This window comes from Meleagris gallopavo, chromosome 6 (genome assembly GCF_905368555.1).
Source record: "Meleagris gallopavo chromosome 6, MGAL_WU_HG_1.1, whole genome shotgun sequence".
NCBI classification, from domain to species: domain Eukaryota; kingdom Metazoa; phylum Chordata; class Aves; order Galliformes; family Phasianidae; genus Meleagris; species Meleagris gallopavo.
Genome location: NC_139409.1, coordinates 39,580,500 through 39,597,244, shown reverse-complemented (window position 1 = coordinate 39,597,244; position 16,745 = coordinate 39,580,500). Strand labels below are relative to the sequence as shown.

The following is a 16,745-nucleotide window of genomic DNA, read 5'->3' as shown; positions in this document are numbered from 1 at the left end:
TTTCAATACTGTATTCTGAAAGCTTTTTTCCATACAAAACACCTTCATTTGCTTAGTGCATTAAGCCAAATATTAAATACCAGGCCAGTTACTGATGTCCCCACTTTTTCACAGGTGCTTAAAATCAGGTCTTGCATACACTTGGAAATGCATGTTAACTAAACAGCACGTCAAACAGTGTGGATAACGACAAATTTGGGCTCCACATTAAGAGACAGCTCTGCATACAGCCCCAATCTGGGAAGCTACGTGACCAAATGGTGAGCATCTATACATCTATACATTTTTCAAATAAATTTGAGGCTTCTTTACTGATACCTATTCTACTACATTTATTACAGGGTTGGTACAGAATCTTGTGTCAGCTGGCCTTCAAAGCATGATAAAAAGCTTAACTGCAAATGTTTGAAGTTCTCCTACCCCTGCCTTTAATCTTAAAAATCTACCAGTTAAAACAAACCTTCAACCCATTTATCTGCAAAATACCTTTGGTGTTATTCATCCTGTCCATTATTTAAGTGTCCGGCTAAAGAACTGAACGCTGGATTTTTAAAGGTTAACTAAACTGAAATATTTATTTACAAAAACACACATGAATAAACCCAAACTGATCAGAGTAGACATCTGTATACACAAAACAGATGTATGAACATAATAAACAGGCACCATGCAAGATCATGTGTAACAACTTGTGATTTCATGCAATGCTGCGCAATGAAAACAGTGTAAGTTTAAGGTTCTTAGTAATTCTGAAATGTGCCCTCAAGTGTTGATACCACCTTTGGTTATCTCATGCTGAGATGACGTTTCATAGACAAACATACAATTAATATACTCGAAGTAAGAAATTTAATAAACAAATTTGTGATGAAGATAAAATGGTTGCAAAGACCATGGAACAGTTACTACCAATGTTCTCTTTAGATAACTGATCAAAATCAACTGTATTCTCATTTACTGAAATACTAAATGGATTTGAGAATGAGGAGAAGAAAAGATTATCAGTTTTCAGTAGAATGCTATTGATAGCTAACGTTATCCTTTATCTTTACTTACCCAGTGTCCCACAGTGAATAAAATCTGCCACTCCAAGGAGCGATATAACCTGAAAATGAGAAGAAAGGAAAAGACTTTTGCTGCCTAGGTATTTAAATGCAATAATTTGTTTGCATCTTTAAATGATAGCACAAAACTAAATACCAAAAGAAATTTCATTAAATGTGTAGAATATGTGAACCAGGCCTACCGCATCAGGTAGTTTAGGAAGTCTACCAATCATGAACCTAGTTTTAGTGATGAGATTACACTGGACTAGTTCAGTATCAAGACATACACACCTCCAGAAGTCAAGGTGATGCAAAATAATTAAAATATTTCTCAAAGAATGACTGATAGCAACCTAAGTTCTGTAAAGAAGTACAAGAAAAAGAAAACATAATTGAAAAGGAAGTATTTAATTCTTCTCAAGTGCCTAAGCAAAAAAATAGGAATGATCAATAGCTAAAACATTAATACACAAAACACTCGCTTCATGTTTTTCTCTACTAATGAGTCTATATGCAATACAGAATATAGAAGTTGCTATCTGACATGCTGATAAGCTTACATATATAAACATATTTATAAACATCATCACTGATAACAAAAATTGAAATTTTAAAATTTTATTTCTACTTTCCTTGCAACTCTTTTAGCTCCCTCTACATACAGATAACGAGGATCCAAAATGAGAACTTTATGTCTGTTGAATTATTAGCTAAGCATTTCTGCATGATGTGGTAAGTCTTCCCACTGATAAATACAAATGGTATTATTTGACTGAGGATTTTCGTTCAATATTCTGTTTAGGCATTTAAATATTATGTGTAATGTTCTGTGCCAAGTCATCTTCCCCTTCTGTCTTCGAATACAAAGCTTGCTCCTAAACCACTGCACGCACAAGTAAGAATGAGATGTCAGCAGATAGGGAACATCTGGCTATGGTCTGTTCTGGATGTATCCAGAACACAGTTTCACATGGGATCCAACTGAGGGTGTTGAAATAACTGGCAGCTGTGATAATTATCCATGATCTTGATCGGGGTGATAAGGGAGGGCACTTGTTGCCTGGAAAATGGCTAATGCTACACCTCTTGGAGGGGCAAGAAAGAATACCTAGGGGAGCTGCTGGCCAGTAGCCTCAGTCTCTAGAAAGATCATGAAGGAGAAAATCCTGAAATACATTACTAAATGCCTTTAAACTGTTCTCATTTCTCATTTGTAAGCTGAAGAAGAACAGGCTGGATAAACAATAACAGAACATGTTGAAAATTGGCTGTACTGCTAAGCTCAGTGGCCTAGTGTCCCATTGATGGCTGACTAGAAAAATGTTAAAATATCACAGAGTTGAAAACAGTGAATAATGCTAAATTAAAGAGTGACTCATGAGCATTAAGGCAGGCAGGACTAACATCCAAAACATTAATTTCCTTCCTCCAGGTGCTGCACCTGGGATGCATGATCCAGATGTTAGCACCCTGCTGCAAAGGATTATTAAGAAAACACTGGGGGAGCTGAGTGCCATGAGATAGATGGTCAGCAGCCTGGATCACACAGCATGTAAGGAAAAATCGAGGGAATCAGGGGAAAAATTGAGGGAAATTGTTCTGTCTGGTGAAGCAGTGACACTTACGGAATCTCAGAAATGCATGCTAACACTTTCTAAGAAATGCAACATAAGACATATTCTGCTAGAGATTGAGATTAGAAACCAAAAGTCTTGATATGCCAGTCTGAAATTTTAATTTTTTTTTTTTTTACAAATATTAGTAGGATTTGCTCATTCACACTGGAAAGCGAATTATAAACCATCAAGGTTTAGAAGACTTAAAGGCAAATACTGATACTAAGTAATCTTTTGGAATAATGGTATCATAATTAACAAAAATAAAACTTGCAATTACATGTCCAAAAAACAGCTGATACCATAAAAAAATCTACACAGAAACATTGCTATCAGGAAGTACAAGAGAGAACTCCATTAATATAAAAACAAGTTAAACTTGAAGAAAGTGGTTGTTTCTTATTAAAACCAACCAACCCCTCTAAAAAACATAACCATATATGAGGTATATATTAACATCACCCTGTTTATACTAAGCAGAATTCAGTTTTGGCATGGGTGACATTTATATAGGAAAACAGGTGACTTTTTCTTCATTGGAGAAAGAAAGTATGGAGGTAGATGACCAAGGAAATATGTCACAGAATCAGAAAAAGGCAGTGAGGCATCTGAGGAACTCAACCATGCAAAAAACAAGCTTAATTTTGTGAGGCTGAGTAGAGCTATCTTGAAGATTGGAGGCTGAACCACAGAAGAGGATCTTACAGACATACATTAATTTCAGTAATATAGAAATCAGGTTCAATTATTCAGTAAAGTAGCTAACTTTATCTTGATTTACCAATGGTATGCAGAATAGATTAACTATGCTTATCTTCCTAATGGGCTTTTCCTATAGTTATGTTCCTCATTCTAACCTGACTTCTTGCATCATACTATGAAAGAATGAGTCCTGCATGCACATGTTTCATCATGCCCATCTTCTCCCATTCTTTAATTCTAAATGCACTCTTGGTATTTTGATGTGATATTGGTATCTGTGCTCTTCAGCTGATGATCTATTTGATCTCTTCAGCTGATTTATCAGTCTAAATATCCCCAGTATCCTCAAACCCAGGAAAGAATCCTGCAGCCCAGAACGCAGAGTGAATTCCAGCACACAGACACATGAAGTAGTACGGGTGCTGGTTTGCTCTGAGGTTACCAACATCTACTTTTGACTCAGCCCAAGTTTTGACTAGCTCAGATACCTGCTCCAAAGAGAATCTGTTTTCATGTTTATTTACCTGTGTATGTCAAATAGATGACACTCAGGAATACAATACCAGCAGCCAGTGAGACGCCCAAGAAGAACAACGTCTGAAACTCCTGCTTTGTTAGCCTGTCTCTCAGATACTGCAAAAACGCATATGCCTGCAGCAATGCAAAAACACCTAGCGAAAGACAAACATTTATGTTGAAATGCTAAAAACAACTGTAAAAGCAATTGGCAAACTTACCCCCTATTTGGGTTAGAAAAATACACACAATGTATATCCTTACATCTGAAAACCAGTATAATATTACCTTCTGACAAACTGACTTTAATAGTTAATAGAGATGATAGTTCCTCAGTTATTGCAATGAAGTAATTTATCCACAAAACAGTCTTCGTTTATTATGTATTAAAAAGAGTAAGGGGGAGAAACATCTGAAAACTAGACTGCATATATTTTGACAAAGGCCAGTTTAATATACCTAGATATTATGAAAAAACAACATGCAGCTCTTGGCTAGCTTGAGTAATGAGTTACAAAGAAAGACTCCAGACATCATCAAAAGTAAGTCTAATAAAGAAATGTATGGAAATCAAGTTATTGAACAAAACAACAGGATTTAATGGAAGGAAAAAAGAAGCCAACATCTAAGTAACACAATCTGAATTATACAAAGCTAGTGCAGAAACACCAGAACTTGCTGGGAAAACATCCTGCACCCTTAAAAAGAATAGTTCCAAGTCTAATATTAAGCACGGACATTTTCTGTTGTTATTTATTTCAATGTATACAATCACATCAATCCAATGGTTTCACCACTCAAAAGCTAAAATCACTGGTAAAAAAAAACAAATGAAATCAAGCATGAGGTGGTTCTCTAATCTTGAAATTGTCATACATGATGTTGAATTCATTAGTTCCAAAGCCTCAGAGAAGAGCAAAATCTCTGTTCACTAAATAATTGTAAAATTATTCTAATTCAAATTATGGTATAATAACTTTTACTCTGTCCATTATATGCAGAATGTTGAAAGAATCTCAATTAAAATGAAAAATATGCTAAAAATATTTTTTTCTGGTAATTTTTAATCAACATCCAAGTGCTCTCCAAAATACATTTTAAGTGATAATATATAACTGAAAAAAGGAGCCATCTAACAAATTAAGCTGTACCACAAAACCGGTCTGTGCTCCTAATAAATAATATGCATGCTCCTACATCTAGCAGACTTAGTAAAGGTTACTGTTGTCAAGAAATCAAGATGTCTGAATGCTAACAGCTACTGAGAATACGCTTAGTTTAAGAAAACAAAGAATCAAAAAGATTAAAATCAGTAATTCAAAAATCAGCCTCCTATATGTGATATGTCATCTGTAGTTAACTCACTTTGAAAAATTATCAACTCTAAAAACAAATGGCTCAATAAGAACTGTGTTTACCAGTAACAAATGTTTCAATTATACAACACTTGAAAGCAGCATTATATTGCAATACAGCAGAGATTATCAATGTGTAAAATAAGTGCTTGTCAGAATGCATTAGTGATTCAGCGTTATGGAGGCATTTTACTTCCATTAGCTCACACAAAAAGGATAATGTGTTGATTGGAAAGAAAACTTCCCTACAGATACTAAATTGTACCTATTTTCTTCAACAATTTGGTTTGTTAGTTTGCGTTATTTCCAATACAAGGAAACAGAGTCACAAGGGTTTGAGGTTTTCTTGTGCTGAACAGGCTGTTTGGAAGCAAGCACTTTTCTTACCTGCAGCTGCCATGTGTTCACTTGTTCTAATTGGTTGAAATCCCACAAAAGGTATCTGCATTGATAATATTAACCCGACAATGTAGAAAGTGCTATATGCTGGGAAAAAAAAAGGGGGAGAAAGCAGAAAAGTGTGAACAAAATTGTATACACACATTTCAAAAAGCACTGATTCCACAGTAGAACCCGTTCCTCATCTCCAAACAAAGAATGACACTGAAACACAACTGTACTGTTTTAAATATTTTGGCCATTACTTGTTTCCCCTAGAAAAATGCATTCTTAGAGGAAGAAGCAAAGTACTGATCTTCCTAGCTACACTGTTGTTGCTTATTTTTCTTCCTATAAAAGCGAACCATCTACCTAAAATGCTGTAGCTTAGCAAGTTTTCTCTTCCCATTTGGTTTCCTTGTTTTTCCAGAATATGGGTGGGAGAAGAGATCTCAGGTAACAAGTGAAAAAAGCAGCTTTCCATATGAGGATAAATTAAAGGTGCCAGGCTGCAAAGATACAAAACATTTAAGAGTGCACTACTTACAGAATGAAAAAGGTATGCTTGTTCTGCTTTTAATACAAGAACAGAGGCATGCCAAGAAACTGAAAAGCAACAGAATAAAAAATGAGTACTGAGCATCTGTACTATTAGATCTATACCAATAATGGGGACTCATAACCCCTCAGAAAGTTGAGGCTACGAACACAAACGTATTAATACCACAAATCATTATTTCAACTGAAACGATACTCATGTACTTCATTCTGACAGGATTTGGTTCCTAAATACTCCAAGGTGAGAAGGATATGGAATGACAAGATAGAAATACCAACTACAAACAACCACGAGTCCGCTTACATTGGAAGCAACTCCCCAGCTCCAAATCCAAATAAGGCTTTCTTCCCTCAGTTACAACCAGCAATGATGTACCTCCAAGATTTTTAAAACGTTCTTACACATCATAAACCACTGGGCTTTGTTATGGCCTCAATCTTATGAGGAGATCCTTGTCCTCATATAATCCTTTACTAAGACAGCAGGTTGGGGGACCACATCACACACCATTGGTGGTATTTTTGTTGTGGCTGTGTACTACACTCCTAGGATACTGTACACTTTGCAAAGATCACAAAAATGACTGTCATGATGCTTCCAACCACTTCCAGCTGTCTTTGCTGCCGTATTCTTTGAAGCATCACTATTCTGCTGCTTGGCCTCGCTACCGATCTATTCCCTCTTTATGCCACTGAAATGTATTTTTGCTGTAGGAAATTTCATTTTTGAAGAACTCACTACAACATAAATCATATATTGTATCATAAAAGTGCTGCAACACTGCCATCCTGTGGAGGATTAATGATGGCATAAATCACTAGATTTCACACCTGTTAGAGCATTTTGAAGAATCATTTTTAATTCTACAACTGGTATGCTTCATTTGCCCACTTTTTTTTGCACCCCTCAAAGCCCACTTCTCTCAAGCAGCCATCACATCTGCCTGCTTGGTATTGAAAGAATAGGTGGTCTGAGACAACTTTTTGAGGAACTTATTACATGAAGGTGATACTGCATCACAAACTACCCACGTTCCTGTGCAAAGACTATGCAAACAGCAGAATGTAAAAACAAGAATTTGATTTGGATTCCTGAAATCTATTCCATATCATGGATGCCCCATCCCTGGAGGAGTTCAAAGCCAGGTTGGATGGGGCCCTGGCCAACCTGATCTACAGCTAGTAATTTAATGGTCGGTAACCTTGCCCACAGCAGGACGGTTGAACTAGATGGTCTTTGAGAACCATTCCAACCCAAGCCATTCTATGATTCTATGATTATAACTTTGATTAGACCAAAAACTGAAAAAAACCCGAACTTCTTTTGGATAAAATAATTTCACACAATTTCAGTTACTGTACACTGCACAAACTAGAGAAAAAAAACCTACTAAAACTGCTCTAGAGAATACAATCAGCAGTTTTCAATTAATGGATTAGAATCACCAGAAACAAACACTTATTAAGTTTTTTATAGTACTTCAGTAGTTAATAAAAGCGTATGATAAGACACAACACAAAAGCAAGAAATTTAGTTTTACATTCTGGCAGATCCCAGAATTGTTTGAGTTAGACTAGATGACCTTTGAAAGTCCCTTCCAATTCCAAGGGATGCTTTTCTGCTCCACCTACTGTGGGGGAACCTGTTCTTATCAGAGGAGTTGGAATAGATGATCTCCAGAGGTCTCTTCCAATCACTACAATTCTGTGATTCTGTGATCTACAGGTAGATAAGGTTGCTCGGTGCCTGGTCCAGCCTGACCATGATCATCTCCGAGGAGAGGGCAGCCACCACAGCTCTGGGAAACCTGTTCAGTGCCTCATCACCTTTATTGTAAAAAAAATTCTTCCTTATATCTAATCTAGATCTCCCCTCTTTTAGCTTGAAACCATTTTCTCTTGTCCTATCTTTAAGGTTTTTTGTTTTGAAGTATACAGAAGAAAAAAAGAGTAGGTTGAAGTGAAAATCGCCAAATCTCCCAAGCACACAAGACTTAAATCTACATCAGTTCCTTTCCAAATGTAAAACCATTCATGTTTTAAACTTGTGAGAAACTACAAGAGAAACTATACATAAAATAATAGCAGATAACATCAACAGTTCTTGCATTCAAATAAAGAGGCTATTTTTCTAAAATGCATGCAGATTTTACTAGCTACTGTCATCTGTCAATAGGTTACAAAAAGTTATATCTGCACATTGGTAGTCGTGAGAAATAGGAGACTCCTGCACGCACACTAGTAATTGCATATCAAATATGCTCCAAAAATATCTTTATCTTCCCTACTTCAATGAGCTTTCATCTTATCATATTATCTGAATATCTGGCAGTGAAACACACTTCCATTTCTACCCAGAAATGCTTGAACATTCCTATCAGTTTTTACAAAAACATCCTGCTAAACAAAGCTAGAACATGCACAACTGCTGCAAGATGTACAGACATCTGTGTAAGGCTTCCCATGGAAGCTTGAAAAAACAAGAGTACTTATGTTTCGTTGTTTCTGGTTACCACATCCTTTTAGGATTTTATAATAAATAACTTTCATTTTCTCTTGGCTAACTCACAGAAGCTGGAAATGAAAATATTTAATGAAGTGATTTTAAAAGAAAAACAAGACAGATTGCTCTCCCCTATAATTATAAATAAGTAATTAATGAAAAAGTTTACTACTACTAAAATTAAAGGTGGGTAAGAGTTTCCTCCCTTCTTCAAATTTAATTTTAGATTCTGGATTATAACAATAGATAAGTAAGAAGCAAGAAACAAATATTTGTATTGGGGTATAAAAAATGAAAAACAGAATGTGAGTAACTATTATAGATTTGAACCAGTCCACGCTATCTGTAAATATTTTAATTCCCCTACTAGGTTCTGGAAAAAAGCAAAAAAAATTATTAAAAATACTAAGAGAAAATCAGTACTAAAATGGGTAACAAATATATATTAACTAACACAAAACATGATATTATAGTTCAGTGAATGCTATGCTCTCAAACTATCATTAGTAAAGGTTTCACACGAAGGAATCAAAAACTGTCTAGCTACCTTATACATTTTTGAATCCCTGAATTACTTGTTAATTATTTCATTCACATATCCACACCATAGCCAACTGATTTAATAGGTAATATCTCTCAACTGTTGACATAGTATGTAAATATCAGGCAAATCAAATAAAAAAAAAATTCTCCTAAGATTGCTATCCAAACATTTCTGTATCTGGCAGTAAGGTTGACCCATTAACCCAAGAAAATCTTAACGAATCAAGTGGAGGTGGCAGACTATTGTGCTGCATTTTAGTCCAGCCTATATGAAACTTATATGGTTGCTTAAAATTCCCCATGTCTTTTCCTGTGTAGATCACAATATACTATAACATCTGCAAAATTATTGCTGCAAAACGTTTTAAAAATAGCAGTTGTTTTATGTACTAGGAAAAGAAAAAAGATGAAACTTTCCTTTTTATTTAGAATGCACCCACACAATGTACAAATTAAATACACTAACAGGATTTTAAGAATATCAAACTGTCCAGTTGTTTCTTTTTTTCAGTGCACCAGAAAGTAGAAAATGAATTAGCTGCAGTGGATCTGAAATTTTGGAAATGTGAACAGGATGTCTTAACTCTCTTCTGCTGCAGACAGCAACTGACTATAATCAGTAATTCAATTAATGAAATGCAATTTGATGTGCAATTACTTAATTCCCACCTAATACAGAAGACATCAGTGTAATTTCATATCTCATGATCTAGCACTTGACAGTGACTGTTCAAAGAACAAAACTTACCAATGTAGACCCTCCTGCTGTACCTCTGCATCAGCAGCAGAACAAACACATGCAGTGGAATAAGGTTGATGATGAAAACATAACCACCCCATGCAGAGACCTGTGAGAAATGGAATAGGAAATCAGCTGCAAGAATTCTTACGACAGTCAGTGCTGACAAGAAAACACAAAAACCATTTAGACATGAAGTCAGAACTGCTGGTAATACCAGAATCTTTCTCAAAATGTTCCACCAAAGGAAAGGAAAACAAAATATACAAACCCCCATAAGCAGTAATATCAAAGCACTAAAGACATTTGAAATGGGCTACTGCATTTTCATGTTGTCTTGCTTACAGCTCCACAGCTCCTCCCAAGATAATTTGGGCAGGCTGGCAAACAAGAATTTGATGGTGGAGGCTTTTCCTCACGGTGATGGATGCAGCACATGGCAGCAGTAGTACTCTCGTCTAGGATTTGAGACTTCCATTTGACATACAATAAGCACGATGCCCTGCACTTTTTGTTTCCATCCAGAAAGAAGAAAGGGAGCAAGCAACATTGCCAGCAACAGAACTGTTGGGACAACGCAGCAAAGGGAAGTTGCAGTGTAAGAAAAGAAACAAAGGGAAGAGAGCAGATACACAGGGAAGCAGGGCTGAGCACTGTGGAATGGTGTACAGCAAGATCAAGGAGACTGTGAACCTGTACTAACTGCAGTGCTTGAGAAGTGCTGGTAAGATGTACTTAGAACTGAAACATTACAGTGTTATCGTTGTATCACTCATTGTTGGTATAGATAAAGATTTAATGAGCTACCATTACAATATGTTATCTAAATTTTTAATACATTAAGAAGGGCTAATGTGGACTAGGCAGTCTGTATTTTAACACATTCTCTTGTCAAATTGCAGTTTAGACTTCTGCCATATGTACCATGCCTACCCCAGATCTTCATTTTCAGAATACATCAGCTATGTGGTTTTTACTTTAATTGTATTCTAAGCTGAGCTTCATGTAGGTATTTTTAAAGCCCAAGAATCCAGAAACCCAAATATCTGTGTTTGATAGAACAAATTCTAAAATAAGGGCAAAGTTAAGTACTGCTTTCTGATACTCCAACTGCAAAACCAGGCACTTCAAAATTTGGGGTAACTGATTTATACAATGAGAAACAAATAGAAAATTTGAGAATTTTCTAGAAAATAATTTCAGATTATTATCATTCTATTGCCAAATCACTAACATTAGCTATCATGTTTTACATAGGTATATGGGAACTGCTGAATCACAGCCTGAACCTCTGATTGATCACTTGAGGCGAGCACTGAGTCAGCCACAGGAGCACAGGTGAAGGCAATTCTCCTGTGCTGCAGGAAGGGTTGGAGCCTGGCTGCACCTCTCCTAGACCCATTTAAGAGCTGACTGCCAGTGGGGAAGGATCTCTTCTGGAGATCCCCTCCTCTGGAGTTCTGCAGTGAAGCCCTGGATATGGGTAAGCTTTCTATCTATTCTCTTTTTGTTATTATAATCTGCTTTGCCTAACTCTCTTGTTTCTCTCTTGTTTATTTCTTAACTATAACATCTTTATATTCATTGACTATACAATAGGCAATTTCATATTCTGAGAGAAAATACTATACGAAGACAGATAAGCTAGAATGAGAACAAATGTGTAACTAGGACGTTGCCATATTCCAGCAAAGGCTTCAATGATGCACATAGCAAGTAGCCTGTATGGACTAGAGTCTTGTATTTCTAATTAGCATCTATTTGCTAATATTAAACTAGATCTACACTGAAGATTGTACTGGAGGTTTTCAAACATAGTGGAGATTTCCTTGCAGAGTTGCAAGTAATAGAAATATGCCAGTGCTCTCATGAGTACTCAATTTCAAGTTTTATTTTTTTTCCTTTGTTATTACAAAGCAGCTGAAGCAAAAGAAGCTAATGTTAAATAAAAGCTAAAATATTTAAATGCAAGAAAAAAAAAACACTTTCTCCTTATGGAATGCAATGTGATATTATGAGTCAAATCACCAGACTGAGTTAGATATTACCTTAAGCAGGTTCAGATATTAAGTAAAACTTCTTTCAGTTCATGCAATAACCATGTCTCTTTCAAGGAGCTGTTTCACACATTCCACAGGCATGGAATGACCCTCACTACCTCAAAATTGTCATTTTTCAACTTGCTCTGAAAAGATCACTCATTCCACCAGAGAAAGACAAATTAATACTACATAATGCATATGATGATTATGTTATCCTAGAAATTTATGTAAGCAAAATGCCATGGAGGGCATCTTATCAAAATACTTCCTCAAAAAGAATTACAATATGTGGGAAGCCACCAAGAGAGATGAAGCAGGTGAGCTCTGTGACCAACCAAATTCTCATCTAATCACTGACATTAATTTATAGAGAAATAGATTAAGCTTTTAGCAGTTGGCATTGCTTTGAAGGAAAATAAAAGAATAATATATAAAAGAAAATGAATATTAATTTACATTAAGGACTGAGTGTCATGATGATGACATTGATTCTTTAAATTTTGCCACATGCACACAAGATCACATCCCTTCCTTCTTGGAAAGTTCCACAGATCAAGATACTACTCATACAGGCATGAGAAGAACTTGCTATTCTGTGACTTCTTTTTTTATCAGTAAAAGTGAAGAAATGTCTTGTTTGCTACTGCTGTGGTTTAACACAGCAAGTGGCTCAGCATCACACCCTCATTTGCTCACTCCCTCCTATTCGCAGTGGGATGGGAGAGAGAATTAGGGAAAAAAAACAACAAAGTAGAACTCATGGGTTGAGATAGAACTACTTACTAAGATAGAGAAAAGGATAATAGTTATGACTACATATAGACACGAATGTATATAGTGAGTGATGCACAGTCAATTGCTCACCTCTTCCTGACTGATGCCCAGCTAGCCCCTGAGCAGCAGCAGAGAGCCAGAGGAACTCCCTCTCCCTTCAGAACTGCTTCCACATGCTGCCATATGGTATGGAATATCCCTTTGACCAGTTTAAGTCAGCTGCCCTAATTCTGTTCCCTTGCAGCTCCTTGGTCCTTTCACTAAGAATGGCCTTGGCTCTGTACAACACTGCTTAGCAGCAACTATAAACATGAGTGTGTTATCAGCACTGTTTTTCTCCTAGAACCAAAACATGGCATTGTACCAGACACTCAGAAGAAAACAATTCTATTCCAGCTGAAACTAAGACAGATATCTGCATGTTTATGAACAACACTCTTAGAGGATCTTGCCATTAAATAGGCCTAATATAAAAGGCCATCTATCAGTGTAACAATTCAAAACGTAATGTGCCTGACCTTGTACAACACACAGCTCCTTACCAAAACTACAGATCTTCCATATATTGCAACATAAATACAAATGTTATGTATAAAAAAGATGCTCTTTGTTTGCTGACTTAACAGAAAAGAGAAATGAGAGAAAACAGATACTCCCCCCCCCAAAAAATTAACATTAAAGCTAAAGGAAATGTAGGCAGCACCCACAACCTCTGAATTAGTGCTCTACTTCAAATTAAGGCATGCAAAATAATTCCAAAATTCTTTTTTTTTTTTTTTTTTTTTTTTTTTTTTTCCCTCCCCCCAAGCCTAGCTATCTGCCTGTGAAAAGGCAGTATTTCAGGCCTCAATATTAACACTACCAAGTAATTATCCCAACTATCCCACCACCGGTCATTTTGAAGCTAATTTATTTATCATAAAGCCCCCCCAAAATGTTTATCCACTAGAGGGAAAAAAGGCCTTTGACTAATTCATACAGGATAATACTGTGAATCTAACATTTCAGATGGGAAGGGAAAAATTCTATTATTATTGTATGCAATACGTACAATTTGTATATATTGTATAGTGCCTACACAGTAATAATGACATCCCACCTTCAATCAGCTAGACCAAACCAGAAATTCCACTGAATCAGAGCATCTAATTGCAGCACAGGAGGAATTTGCAAGAAAAGTTTTGTATTTCGTGTTTTACAAGAACTGCTTTCACAGTACTTAAACACTTTAAATTTCAAAATTTTTAGTATTTCTTTTAACTCATGTACTTAAGGTCTTAATAATAAAACAAAGGAATAACTTTACCTTATGGTCCCAACAAAGACTAAAATCTCCTCTTTCTGTCTTTCACCAGCACATGAATTAAGTCCTACCCAAAGAGTTTACTTAATACATACAAAAGGCTTACCATGTAGAAGTAAGATAGACAGCAGCAGATTGTCCAAAAGACTGACCCAGTTTTCACCGACTTCACCTTTAAAAACAATCAAGTATAATAAACAAATATTGGACGATAATACAAAATTCAATTAAAAAAACAAAAGAGCTGTCAAGAAAAGTTCTTAAATACATATCAAATTATATTTGTATGCTTCTGAACTGATGTCCATAAAAATCAAACCAGAATGGCAATTCATTCACACGCAGAACGGCTCATATGTCTCTCTCTCTAGATAACACAGAGACAGGATGCACCGCAACTGTCTATTTTATGATCCAAGGTAGAAAAGTAGCTGCAACACTTCCATGCTGCTTTCTCCGAGACATTAGAACTTATTGTTAACTGTAGACCATCTGTGGCTTCCTTTGGCTGGCATCAGATCCAACTTTGCGATTACAAAAAGCTATCCTGTAATTTTGAAAAACTCATTTAGGGTTAGTGAGAGCATCCAGATTTTACTAAAGGTACAGCAGGATCCATGAACTGGCTCAGGAATATGATTTTGTACAGAACAGATAGTGGTGAAATACTGCCATTAAACAAAGCCATGCGGTTATCTGTAAAATATATTTGATTCACACAATTCTGCAAGAATTTATGCAGAACACTATTGGCACTATGCAGTCTAGTGAAATACGGGAGTTCCATTAGAACAGATAACTGCTATTGTGTCTTGGTTATTAAAAAGTAACAACATAGGTTGATTCTATTATTATCCAAACCAATATAACTTTACAACTGCAATTTAAATTCAAATTAAGAAAACATAAAAATCATTAGCAGGCCTTTCTTCAGAACCTGCACTTAGTTATCACTAGTAACTTAATCATGAAAAGCCTGAATTTCCTTCTATTATGTTCTAACCAAGAATATCCCAAGTTTGAAATATTCCAAAGTTAAAAAATCTGCAAGTATGCATTTGTTTCTGGAAACTAGAATTCTTGATAAATTATGGGAAAAGCTGTAATGACCATGTACATAGTCCCTATGAAGACATTCAATGCAGTAATTACATGCCTCAAAGGACAGCACAAGGAACAGCACCATAGTGTTCACGTTGAATTAACAATATGACTATGTTTTCCGTGTTATTTCCATAATAAATAGAACAGTCCCAAAAAACTCCCGCTTGCCTAAACCCCTTTACACAAAACTATGTGACAGATGAAGTTCTACTTGCAGATTAAGGAGTGACAGATGAAGAAGTAGGCTGTTTAAAAGGCATTAGACTATTAAACATTTTTTAAGCATGCAAGCAGTATGAATATCTTGCTCCAAAGGCAGCTTTAGGTATTAAATTTGAATACTTAAATCAATGTCTAGACGTACAGTCAACAGCTTCTCCAGATGACAATCTGAAGCCTACAGCTTTTCACCAGCTAAATAAGGAGGCTCAAGTCTGATGCTCACATAAACACCAAATACCTCCAAACCAAAAAATGAAAGCAACTCTACTGTTTCTTTAAACTTACAGACTCATCATTATTACTACTACTACAGGACACACGAATTCCAGTTGAGCAGTATTTTCATGTAATAAACTGAAAAGCATTATTATGGAGTGGTTCAGATCACATGACTTCTCAATACTTGCCTCATCCAGAGCCAAAGGGAAGAGAAACAAAAGGGAAGAAAATGAGATTTCAATGATTGCTAAGAAAAATCATTTGGTTGGAGGAGGAACCAAAAAAACATTTCTAAAGCAAAAGATTCAGCAATTACTTACCCATAAATAGTATGTGAACTGCAGTGCAAAAATAGCTATGCCTTCATTGTCAAATGATCCTGCTACTGATCGAGATATGTAACCTGGAACTATGGCAATAAAACAGGCAGCTAAAAGCCCTGCTCCCTGGTTCCACAGTTCTCTGGTGAGCAGGAAAGTAGAAATAGCTGTAAGGCCGCTAAAAACGGGTGCTAGGAACACGCACACGTCTCTTATATGGACTGTCACGTTAAGCATATTTAAAATCCAATGTATAAGGCCTGCTGTCACCATCAGTCCTGGGTATACCTAAAAGGAGGAAAAAATCTCACTGTATTATTGTAGAAAATGGTCACGGTAAGTTTATTTGCATATAATTTGCAAAGAAATACAATCATTTCCTAAGCTGATACAAGCAGTGAGCAGGCAGAAGTAATGGAATTATTTTAATACTGCTTTAATCATGTTTTGACAACACTGCTGAATACCCAAGCTTCTTTAAATTTTACCCAAATGCTAACAATTAGATTACAATACATTTTCTAAATGAATAAGCAGCACACAGATAATATCCTATCTTCCCTGACATTTATCACATAATGAGCAGAATTTTCAGTTAAGATAAGGAATCAGAAACTAAAGTTTGTATGAAAATTTCAAGCCCGCTAACAGCTTTAAGAAAGAAAAACACAACAAAACAAATCCAAAAAACAACCAAAACAACAAGAAGCTCCTCAGCATTTCTCAGCCATTTCCAATTTTCTCTATAATACACCATGTCAGTTATTTATTTCTTGTTACCCGTGGAGAAAGAAAATATGCACTG

General features: G+C 35.9%; 1 protein-coding gene and 1 long non-coding RNA gene across 2 annotated transcripts in view; one reads left to right on the top strand and one right to left on the bottom strand.

Annotated features, from left to right (window-relative positions):
* Positions 1-16,745, bottom strand: part of STT3B (STT3 oligosaccharyltransferase complex catalytic subunit B) — a 50,221-nt gene that overhangs the window by 11,538 nt on the left and 21,938 nt on the right. Inside the window, exons 3-8 of the mRNA XM_010712893.3 lie at positions 15,941-16,228; positions 14,182-14,247; positions 9,966-10,065; positions 5,623-5,721; positions 3,889-4,035; positions 1,057-1,105 (exon numbers count right to left, since the gene is read on the bottom strand). Coding sequence (XP_010711195.2) covers positions 1,057-1,105; positions 3,889-4,035; positions 5,623-5,721; positions 9,966-10,065; positions 14,182-14,247; positions 15,941-16,228 — 749 coding nt within the window. The remainder of the gene's footprint in view (positions 1-1,056; positions 1,106-3,888; positions 4,036-5,622; positions 5,722-9,965; positions 10,066-14,181; positions 14,248-15,940; positions 16,229-16,745) is intronic.
* On the top strand, positions 902-15,971 carry LOC109368270 (uncharacterized). Its single transcript, XR_014883971.1, has 5 exons — positions 902-1,144; positions 1,695-1,778; positions 2,479-2,598; positions 10,482-10,680; positions 11,214-15,971. It is a non-coding gene; the product is annotated as an uncharacterized LOC109368270 (long non-coding RNA).